The sequence below is a fragment of the Cryptotermes secundus genome, unplaced genomic scaffold, assembly GCF_002891405.2.
Source record: "Cryptotermes secundus unplaced genomic scaffold, Csec_1.0 scaffold1035, whole genome shotgun sequence".
Classification (NCBI taxonomy): Eukaryota; Metazoa; Arthropoda; class Insecta; order Blattodea; family Kalotermitidae; genus Cryptotermes; species Cryptotermes secundus.
The window spans coordinates 437,131-449,296 of record NW_019744424.1 but is presented as its reverse complement, the minus strand read 5'-3'; the positions used below and the strand labels follow the sequence as shown (position 1 = coordinate 449,296).

The 12,166-nt window shown below is 41.2% G+C and overlaps 1 protein-coding gene across 3 annotated transcripts in view; it reads right to left on the bottom strand.

The window, feature by feature from the left end:
* Positions 1-729: 729 nt before the first annotated feature.
* LOC111874791 (neuronal acetylcholine receptor subunit beta-3) overlaps positions 730-12,166 on the bottom strand; it is a 38,809-nt gene continuing 27,372 nt past the window's right edge. For all 3 annotated transcript variants that reach the window (XM_023870585.2, XM_023870586.2, XM_033755598.1), the window contains 3 exons: positions 11,210-11,362; positions 4,452-4,627; positions 730-958 (listed from right to left, as the gene is read on the bottom strand). In XM_023870585.2, coding sequence (XP_023726353.1) covers positions 791-958; positions 4,452-4,627; positions 11,210-11,362 — 497 coding nt within the window. In that variant the 3' untranslated portion in view covers positions 730-790. The remainder of the gene's footprint in view (positions 959-4,451; positions 4,628-11,209; positions 11,363-12,166) is intronic.

Here is a 12,166-nt window from a genome sequence, read left to right as displayed (position 1 = left end):
TGATAGTTTGCACCCAAGTATGGCAGGATTGTACATCATGGTTGAACAGAAGCGAAAGGTGCAGATGGAATCAAAATGTCTTATCTCGGCTCAACACTTCCCTCCAGTTGCAGATCTCTACTGAAAGGTTCCATTGGCGTGTTTCACTTGCACGAGCAATGTGCAGTGCACCTTGTTCTTGCAATAAATGTTCGTAGAATAATTTGGCATTTTGATGAACCTGAATGCAAATATCTCAATATTAAGGCCTACTGCTTGACGTCTGACTCATATGAGTACAGTCAAAAACACGAAAAAGCAGGGACCCTCCCAAACATCAGTTAACCTAAAACATCCCCTCGTATTAACGGGAAATTTTGGATTCAAACCTTCCAGTCAATTTGTTGAATTGTATCACAGCTCTGTGAGTTGTGGGTTGAACATGAAGGATCTCATTTCGATACATTTTTTGTAGATCCTGTAAATAATAAAGAAATTCCAAATGTATTCTGTGTAGCTTTTAGGAACCAGTTAACAGACTTTCAGCCACCCTAAGTTACTGTCCTGCATGTAAAACTGGCTTTGTTTCTAAGAATTTCTGGAGAAGTATTCCTTATGAAGAATGCTGTCTTTTAGGATGTGAGGCAGTGTGGTCTGGTAGGTTGTGACCAATGTTTCAGAGGAACCATCTTCAGGATAGAAGGAGGCAGCATTCTGCTCCGAATGCTGGTAAGAAACTTGAAGACTGCATAGCATGTCATACCAGAGGCTACTGTTGTCATAATCCGAAATTTCCAACTAAGCATATCTCTTACACCAGACATCTAGCAAATAAGAATAAATACACCAAAGTGAACACTAGAAAGCAAACTCGATCGACCAAAATGGCGATCAGCGCCCAGCCATGCGTGTCGTCTGCAGGAAGGTTTCCTATGGGCTCAGATTCTTCAGTTCCTCCCGTCCTGTCGGATCCAGCGCCCTGTAAGAAGAAATGCTCAGTACAAGCTCCCATCAATGCTGTGGCTAAGTTTAGGATTACGAAAAGTTCGATTACAGTATTTATTTTGACCCACAGGTCTATCGGATAAGAGTCACAGGTTTCGAGTCTCCCTTCCAGCACGAATTACAGAAAGGTTTTCTGCAAACCTCGTTCTGATGTAGAACAGAAGAATATGCTTCAAATCGCGCAGATGGAAAACGAAGCATTATGAAAGGCAGATGACAATAATTCTAGCAGCTTTCCAAAATAATAGAAATAGCCAGGTCTCACGCTGACTGCAAGTCGTGTTAAATGTAATTCGGACATTGTCTGTAGTTATAGTTGTCAGCTATTATCAGCGGGCCATATGTTTAATGAGTTCACAAAATTGTTATTTCCAATGTTCTAAAAGTAAAATGAAGATGCTGCAAACTTTGAAATAAATAAGGTATATAAAGGTATATGAGGTATGCAGCTTACACAACAATATTCTGTAGTTAAAAAACAAAGAAGACACTACTGTATCAACATTTGTTCATATTTGTTTTACAATCGTTTGCCTACACGTTTGGCGCCATCTAATTATCGTCGTCGTTTTACCCTTACGTTGAGCGTCACGTCATAACTGCCCCACAGTTGGTCTACGTTGGTCGTCGGCCGCTGGCTGCTGGACTACTTTGGGCGAAGGCGGCTACAGCTGGCTTTACCCTGCTTCACTTCCTACTTTCAAACCTCTGATTTTTAACGGGGTGGGTTTGGTTTGGGCGCCAGTAAACTGCTACCATCAGTTTACAGATTTATGAAGGTGTGAAGGATTGATAAGGGGGTAGCTCTCGGGGTAGCTAGTTCCGCCGGTAGAGCTAGCTCTCTGACCTCAGGCCGTTTGGCAGGGTCTCGCTCAGGAAGGGAAGTGGGAACTCCTGTTACAACACACACACACACACACACACACTTTGTTCCACCAGACACTTTATTAAACTCTTGCCCATAGTGGACCCCACTGACGCACTACATTCAAATTGTGTCCGCTGAGTTTGCGATCTTGAACCAGACTCTCTCCAATGACTTCTCTTTTAGAAATTTCGTCCTAATAGTTTTCAATCTAGAGTAAGACTCCTTGCAGAATTTGAGTCCGAATGGTTTGGGATTTTGAATAAGACTCCTTGAATGCCTTCTCCTCGCAACCCTCGGAGTCGCCTCGGTCCACCAGTCAACTCCAGAAATTACGAGGATTATTCATTTTCAAAAAATGGGAATACACTAATTAAGTATTCCCCCAATCCGTTTACACTTTACAGTGAATTTAAGCGCTAACACTTAACGTAAAATCTGTCAGTTGTTTGAAAAATGTTACGCTTGGCTTGGGGTTGGGAGACCACCCATCTTTTGAGTTATGGGTTCAAAACTGTCACTTATTGTGTTCTCCAAGGATTCAGACAAGTAAAATTTTGTGCGACTCTCTATAGAACCAAGCTGCCGGGGGTCCTCCTGTTTCTTTCCACATCTGCCTTGACCAGTCGTATTTTATTGTCTTTTTCATTGGAGAGTTTGGGCTAAAACTCCTTCTTGAGGTGAAGAAATAGTCTATGTCCCTCTCGTCCATTTGCTGTAGGTTATAAGTAAACCTAAACGAACAGGTTTATTTACCCGGATCCAAACATTCTACCAAATTAAATGGAGCTGGGGTAGGCAGATCGGTTACAGTTTTTACAAATGCAACACATTTCGACCCTAATACCTGGCCAACATCAAACGTACAATGCTCGAGCTTCAGCTATTGCAATTAATTTTTTTTCCAGTTCTTCAAGTAAAGATCCTTATTATACCTTTAATTATTTGCATAAGTTCATAAATTGAGTCTTTTTGGTCAGAATTTAAAATTCAAAACTGCTTAGATAAGAAATTTTTTAAATTAAAGATATAAAGGTTAAAATTAGAAACTAAATACAGAATATTGTTTTGTAGACTGCATACCTTGTGTACTTTTACATATCTTGTTCATAACACAAGTCAAAGTCACATTGTGACTGCCGGTCAGTCAGTCAGTAAGCCTTAGTGTCGAGCCCCATCTGGGACTCATGACCAGATATTTATTACTGTTTGACAGTTACGGTCTTGTTTTTGTGGGGCGCTCTCTCTGACGAAAGGACGGGTCTGCCTTTTGTATATACTGCTGGTCCTTGCTAGCGCAGTCTTTCTCGGGTTCGAGTACCTTGGGACTCGCGACCATATTTTACTGTCTCAGATTTGAGTTTTCGCTTTTCTTCGACTCCTACGACTCGCAGGGTCACGGTGGAGGTATTCGACCCCGCCTCCACACGGCTTCATAACACACAACAGGATGCACACTATTAAGATTCGAAATATTTATTGCTATATAAAGTTCTAATATCAATTTATTTCTGTTTATCGCCTTGCGGCATAGGCCTGAGTGTTTATTCCTGACCAGACTAAGAAGGACTAGAGAGGGTAGACCTGTACTATTCGTTTCTTCTGTTTTGTTAAACAAATTCCTTTAAGGTGTGGTGAATGCGATCCTGAATGAAAACTGATGATTGTATGATTCATGAGACTAAGGAGAGAGACTGGATGGAGGTTTCGAAGCAAAGTTCATTAGGTATACCCCGATTTATGTGGTAGCTGCACGTCCTGGAAATACCACACAAAGCGAAAACGCTCAAATATAAGGCTTTTCTTTTTTACATATTCGGTGTTCGAAAAGGTAAAGCTATCCCTGTAACAGACCGTGAAGGCCCATAGGGTTGTGAGACGTCGAGGCTCCCACATTTTCTAGACAATCGGCTCACAGATGGCGGTGAGGTTGTCAGCCTTACGCTCCGGCTGTCCTTTACCCCTCAGAATTATTCCTGGTACTCATTTGTGTTAGAGGCTGAGTCGAACCCAGGGCCATAGTGCGGCTGGATGGATTAGGTAAATTGAAAAAAAATCCATTTCTTCGGGATTTAAAAACCGCGACCTTCCAGCTTGTAGCATAGCGCCTCAACCAACTACGCTACCGCGTGGCCCCAATAGGTACGTATATCTTAATGACAAATTTGGTTAACGTATTGTGGTCATTCTTTTGATAAAGTGAAACCGCACTCTAATAATACATACGTATTATTCTTAACTAGCAAAATTATTCTGAACATGACTTTACACGTTTAGATCAAGGATGTTTGGTAGTTTGTGCAGGGTACTTCGAACGGAATAACTACATCAAGAGAAGTTTCTTGCTCAGCAGTTGCAGCGTCTGAGCTTGAATATCCTTCTGTAATTTAGTCAAGTCATGTTTTATTTTCTTTGCATTTTCCAGAAACAAATGAAATGCTCTGACGTGGTGGAGGGATGGGCAGGCTATATATAGGCCTCTATGAAGATACTGACCTGCAAACGGAAACCACGTAGATCGGAGCATACCTTTATACTGATTCCTTAAATAGCATGACTTTTCCCAGAATTGCTATCTTAAACAGATTATGGATGTACTTACTTCAGCTGATAGCTTTAATCGAAGGAGGAGCTGGCCAGTCCGATAACGTAGCATCCAACTTATGGTCTGAGCTGTCCAAAGAGGAGGGGCTGCCGAAGTGGAGGTCACACCTCGCAAAGTAATGGCAACCACCATGGACAGCCCTGACAACAGCATCGAGTCGCGAAAGAAGAGCACTGCAATCAGAACGGTAGCATAATTCGACAGATTGAGTCTCGTGCACGCTTTTCTGAGAGCGTAATGTCCTTAAGTGCTGGAAAGCGCCGTTGGATGAAACTGCACGTGTGTAATTTGCTAAATGATTTCATTTTTCCTTAAGCACTTACACTACACAGCGTCTGGTGAGAGGATGACTGGGGTATGAATTGGGAAGACTATGGAAAAAAGCAGTAGTGACTTAATCGGGCTACTATTCCAAAATTTTCCCGGAGAGACTGAGAAAGACCACAAAATCCCTGTCCGGATAGCTATGTCTCGGCCGAGATTCGAACTGGGGTTCAACCGAATGAAAGACTACAGCGTTACTTCTAGACGACACTGTTCGGTGGTTTGCATAATAAACTACAGCTGTAGTATATGTATGTAGAGGTTTTGAGTAGGTTTTAACACTGAAACTTGAAGTTATTTTTATACAAGCGAATTAACAATGGCTGAACAAAATAGTATTCCAGCGCGTTAAGCAAGTCCAATAGAACTGAATACGTAATACAACGTAACACAATATTGTACCGGATTTGATCAACGCGTTTTCAGGCAACAGCTCTGTAAACACGTTCTAACACGTAACAATAGAGAAGGCTGTTTTCTGTAGATCCGACCGACGCGCAAATATACTGGCTGGATAGCAATCACGTGACATATGTTTCCTGTAATGCATGTCCGTTCCGCGGCAATATAAGTAAGACTCCAAGAGGGTTCAGAACAGTTACGAGGCAGTCGTTAGCTGGAGGAGTAAGTAATAGATGTACTTCACTTGAGTTTCGAAGTTCCAAGGGAACAGCAGTGTGGCCAGAAGAAGAATTAGAAGACTTAGTGTGATGTTACATGTGCTGTAGCACAGTGATGTTGGGAGTATATAATGGAGTGAGACTTAAAATTCCTGTGTTATAAATCCGTGAAGACTACTAAAGATAGACTGAAGAGATTGGCGTGGAGTGCTTTGTAGGGTGAAAATCACTAAAACTGTTATAATTATTTGTAGGTACGACCTGTAAGTATCCAATAAATTCAATTTCCAAACAAAACCCGGTCTTTAGTCACCCATAAATGTGACAATATAACAGCTGTTCTGTTTACGTGATGTCTTACCGTGGCAAATTTACTCGTGTAAGAAAACAAGTTGTTGAATATAATACTTGGATATAAAAAGAATAAATAACAGCACAGAAAAAATACATACTAAGGAACTTCCCAATTTGTGTTCTTTACTTAATATTGTTATGGTGTTTAAATAAAGAATGGGATTGGCGGGATATTTACACACATGGAGATACCCGCCTTTTTCCAGATAACTGCTATAATTTTTCTTCATATGTTAAACATATATGAGTGGCAACGGTATTTAACTATCTCGGTTATGAAGTAGTTTTCCTCAACCAGTGGTACGCAGGCTACTGTTGTACCGCAGCTTAATTTATACTGTCTTGTAATTTTTACTTGAAGTATACTACGTTTATTTTGACCTAGATGGACCGCCGGCTTCCCACCACGGCTACCAGAGATCGGCCCCAAATTAAGTCACGTGGAATTTGTCATTGACAAAGTGGCACTGTGGCTGACATCCAATTTCCATTCCACCAAATTCTTCCTAGCCGTCTATCAGCCGGGGCTGGTGCAATAGGCCAATAAGTGACCGACGTAGCAAGAGGACTCCGTCTCACCCCCTCCCACAATACTAAGTAAAAACTAGATGGGTAGTAAGAAAGGTGAAGTTGGCAGTGTACTAACTAATTAAGCACTACGCCATGAAGGTGTATGGAGAAGTGAATGTATAGATCCGCATTTTCTTGTCCTCGGCACTAGTTGAAGTTGAACGGTCAAATTTACGCCCCGGCCACTTTACCCCCTGGGAAAGAGCCCCCAGTACCTATTGAATAGGAGCATGTGTGGACCTCAGATCAGGTCTGGACGATATTGAGAAGTGAAAATTCTTGACCCTACCGGACTCAAATTCCGACGCTTCGGTCATCTAGTCAGTAAACACTCAATATACCGACTGCGCTATCCCACCTATAGGTGGGAGGATAATATTAAAATATATCATAAAGAGATAGGACGGGGTGGTACGGACATAGTAATCTGGCTCAGGATAGGGACCAGTGGCAGGCTCTCGTGAACACGGTAATGAACCTTCGGGTTCCGTAAACTGTTGGGAATTCTTGAGTAGCTGAGCGACTGACGGCTTCTTAATAAGGACTCAGTTTCATGGAGTTAATTAGTTGGCTATGCATGTTTTACGAAAGATATAAAAAATTATTTCAGTTGAGTGGCTCTTTTTCTCTTCCCGCTTGCCGCGAATGCAAGACTGAAGCGTTTCTATTGAACACTAGACCAGACCCACTGAGTCCTCGCCAGAAATTCTGTCACGATCAGACTAGTTCTCTTGCAGCAGCAAGTGTTCAGTGTGGCCAATATGACACAGCCTCAACTTAACGACACATAATACAGTAAAACCTGCCTTAAACTGACCCTTTATTAAACGGAAATCTGTCTTAAACGGAAATATTTTAAGGTCCCTTGATTTTGGGGCTGAAAAAGATGTTAAATAACCTGGATTAAACGGAAACTGTCTAACGCGGACAACGGAAATCAAAATAAGCCTTTATACGGAAAATTTCCAGTCTTCCGGAATGTATCGTTTAGAATAATTTTAGGCATCCTATACATTCTATAGAATTTTGTTTTCTCTAACCCTTTAAAATAAGTTTCTAACGGTACTGCACTACCTGCACTGAGATTCAGCAGAATTGTTTTCCCCTTCTGGAAACTGTATTCAGTAAGGGCTCTAGGCCTACAGTTTTACTTTAGTCTAGCAGTTGTCATCATGGCTACAAAGACAAGAGTTGTGCTTGATCTTAACACAAGATTAAAAGTGATCCATGCGAGTGAGCGAGATGAATTGTCTGTTAAGCAGATCATTAAGATGTAAGATTTGAGGCTTTCACGGTGGTGACGGTGCCAAATCCCAGAAGACTGCTTTCTTCAGATCATTAAGATGTTTAACGTCGGTAAAACTCAAGTGTATGAGATTATAAAGAAGAAAACGGAAATTTTGAAGCGGTGGGAAACCCGTGCTAATCGGAAAATAAAAAGAGAACTTAACAAAAATGCAAACGAAGACGTTAATGAAAAAGTGTGGGAGTGGTTTGTCAGTGTGAGGGCGAAAAATCGCCGGTTGTCGGGTCCTATGGTACATGAATATGCTAAAAATTTGCTGAAAAACTGGGGAAGACTGAATTCAAAGCATCTAACGGATGGTTGGAGAGTTTTCGCAAAAGACATCCGATAGTTTTTAATGAACTTCGTGGTGAGTCAAGTGATGTAAATAGTGAGACCATTGAGGAATGGGAAGCTAAATTGCCATCCATAATCGAGGGATATGAACCTGAAAACATAGCGAACGGTGATGAGACTGGACTGTTCTTCCGCGCGCTTCCCAATAAATCGCTATGTCTGAAAGGTGAAAAATGTTTGGGAGAAAAACTGTGCAAAGAAGGATTGACTGTTTTTCTATGTGGTTTTTTATGTCAGGTGAAATGGGGAAAACCTTAGTAATTGGCAAGGCAGCAAAGCCATGATGCTTCCGAAACATGGACATACAGAAACTTCCCGTTGAGTGGAGATCCAACAAAAAGGCATGGATGACGTCACAGATCATGGAGGAATGGTTAACGGCCTTCAATGGTAGAATGAAAATGCAAAACCGGCATGTTTTGTTGTTCTTGGATAACGCAACATGCCACCCCCATATCGAACTTTCCAACGTGCGACTTGCTTGGTTCCCTCCAAACACCACTAGTGTTTCTCAACCAATGGATCAGGGCATCATTCGGAATGTTAAGGTCCACTATCGTAAATTATTAATGCAATCTTTGCTCGTCAATATAGATTCTACATCATCCTCCTCTGAACTTGCAAGAACTGTCTCGGTTCTAGATGCGGTTATTTGGATAAGTCAAGCAGTAAAGAAGTTGTTACCAGAAACTGTGACAAAGTGGCTCGAAAAAGCAGCATTTCCTACGGTACAAGTTACTCCTAGTGTAGAAAATGAGAATGACCAGAAGGACTTACAACATTGCATGAATGAAGCTGCTTTCAGTAACTGCAATGCTGAGGACTACATCAACATAGACAAAGATGTGCAAAGGGAACCAGACACAATGGATATCGATGTATTAGGTGAGAATTTTAAGAAAATCGAAAAGGAGGAGGAGGAGGAGGAAGAAGAAGAAGAAGAAGAAGAAGAAGAGGAAAATGACGTTGTGATAGAAGGAAAGTGTAGAGTGAAGACTTATCAGGATGCTGCCAACAGTTTAAAGGTACTGCAGGACTTTGCCGTGCAACGGAATGATTCAGACATGCTTACTGTAATTTCTCAAGCTAAAGTGTTTGTGGAAAGTCAGGCAGCCAAGTGAGTAAACTGCGTGCAAAAATCTCTTCCGTAATTCTGGTAAAATTATAAAAAGTGAGTACTGCAATTTTTTCCTGTTCAGTGCAATGTTTGCATGTGTTCAATGAATATAGTGTGAATAAATTAATGAGCATGTTGTTTTGTTTTGTCTCAAATACGTTTATGTCCTGGTTTAGTTATAATAGTATATCCCGATTAAACGGAAACCTGGCTTCAACGGAAATTTTTCTGGTCCCTTGAGATTCCGTTTAAGACAGGTTTCACTGTATGTATTAAGTTTATGCGATAAAGCAGCACGTGTAGACGTCCAAACAGGACAAAATTTGAATTTGTAGACAATCATTTGAACTTTACAATGAGAGACGAATGGGTGTTCATTCCGGGGGAAATGTTATTGCAGGGGTTTTCAAATTCTGTGCTACTGCCACTCTGTAAAATAACAAATAGATTTTAGCAGCTCCACTCCCATCTCTGGAGCTCAGCAAAAAGTGCAGTTCTGCACCTCGTTTTGGTCTCTCTTGGACTGTACGATGACAGCAGGAACCTGAATAGCTTTGAAATCTCTCTACACCTATAGACACTTATACATAAACTGTTCCTGTAAAGTTACAACGTGAAAGGTGAAGTTGTTGTTGTGCTTAATTAATTAGGAACCACGCCAGAAAGAGGTATGGATAAGTTACTGACCTCGTCACTAGAAAATGGAGCGGACAGCTTCATGCCCACGCCTCTCTTTACTCTTGGGGAAAGAGCCCCCGGTACTCATTGGATAGGAGGTTCGGTGGGCCTCAGCGCCTGCCGGAACGCTGTAGAGTAGAGAAAATCTATTTTCCCTGCCGGGAATCGAAAATAGATTTTCCAGTCCCTTGTCCGTCGCTATACCGAATGAGATATTCCGGTTACTAAAGCGATCCTGTACATTCATTAAAATATTCGCGAGAAACCTTTCGCCGGCCGCAGCTACATTTTTTAAAAACATCTAAATCTTACTGAATAGCCGAAACTGTGCGTAGATACAGAACCAGGCGACCTCCCACAGCAGGACGCTACCGCCTGGGAGGCTTGAGAAACCATGCATTTCACTAATACCGATTCGTGAAGAGAATGTAGCTGAGCACCATACTTCGAAAAACAAAACACTGTTTGAGATATCTCCTTCTGTTTAGTCAAATTAGTTAATAACAAAAGAAAAGAACAAGGAATATGACATAGTGAGAAGATGTAACTGGGTTTACTTTTATAGGAATTTCGTCTGAAGTGAGTAGCCCCAAACTAACAAAATTGAAATAAAAGTGACGCGAAATATTGAAGTGGCCAATAGTGAACTTACTTACTTACTCATGGAGCTGAACCCTTCTTGAGGAGAAGCCAATTCTGCAGCTACTCAAGAATTTCATAGCATTTTATGGAACCCGAAGGTTCATTACCGTGTTCATAAGAGCGGTCCACTGGTCCCTATCCTCAGCCAGATTAATCCAATCCATACTATCCCATCCTATCTCTCTAAGATCCATTTTAATATTGGCCACCCACCTACACCTTGGTCTTCCCAGTGGTCTCTTTCATTCTGGTTTTCCCACCAATATCGTACAGGTATCGTCTCCCCCATTCACGCTGCATGCCCTGCCCACCTCAACATTGACTTGATCATTCTAATTATACTTGGAGAAGAGTACAAGTTATGAAGTTCCTCATTATAAAGTTTTCTCTAACCTCCTCTCACTTCATTTCTCTTCAGTCCAATTATTCTCCTCAGCACCCTGTTCTCAAACACCCTCAATTCTTCCCTTAATGTCAGAGACCAAGTTTCACACCCGTGCAGAACAACAGGCAAAATTATTCTTTGTATATTCTAATTTTTATGTTTTTGGACAGCATACAAGAAGACAAAAGGTTCTGGATTGAATGGTAGCAAGCATTTCCCCGAATTTGACATCCCCTTAATTTCCTCCTGAATCAGATTTTGATTTGTAATCGTTGTACCAATAGTGAACTGTCCCAGGAAATACTGTTGCAAGGTCTCAAAAGCCAGTCACTGAACCCTCGTCTGGATGGCTTAAATCTATTACACACCTTCACATATTTTCTGCTAACATCCGTTACAATTTTATACTCTGAGATGACTCACCTACTAGCGGACAGGTGTCACCGTTGTTCTCCAGCAGCCAGCCCAGGTACTGGAGGTGCAGGTAGTGGCAGAACAAACTGACGCATGACAGGTTGATGCGACTGGCTCCATCATGTCGGAGCCAGAATGTGGTCAGAACTAAAACGGCGAACACTGGAAAGAAAGAGCGAAGTCGTGTCGTATCAGTGCATAATACCTCATGTCCTCACATTAAAACAATCTTTAATAATATCTCATGGCTTCTCATTCTAATTTATACGAACAAATGTACACTGGGACAGTCGCACAACAAACAATCAAAAAGAAACAAAATGGACGCTACTGTGTCAACGTTTGTTTTTATTCGCTTTTGGTGGCATCGCTACATGTTTCGACCCTTTTCATGAGTCATCTTCAGGCGTACACGAATAATGTTTAACTTCTGAATTGCGACACTAATCAATATGAATTCATATTGTGTCTGTGTGATTATTCTACACTGACAATTATATCTTAATTTTAAAGTGCGGTTCAAAACTGCGGTTAAATCTAGACACTAAACTTGATATTAAATGGAAACAAATTACAATTAAAATTAAAATTAAAGTGGCTATTAAGGCACTTATAGCCAATATTACAAATTCCATTTAAGCCCTGTGCCTGCTACCTACCGTATGTGTGTTGCTTGTTGTTCCCCTGTGTTGGTAATGGTGGTGATACTGCTCTGTGGGGAGTCTGCTTTCTTCAGAATATAAGTCGTGTTGGTTTTTTTGCCTTCCTATTAAACGTGTGAAGGCTGAACACGCTGTTTGGGGTATTCCATTCGGGTTGTTTATACGTGGGCTGAGATGTTCAAACTTCATATTTTATATATATATCATCATCATCATCATCAGTAATCTGTCAAGACGACAGGTCCAAAGTCTCTTCCAAAACAATTCCTCCACTTAATGCGATCTAGAGCTTTCTCCTTCAAAT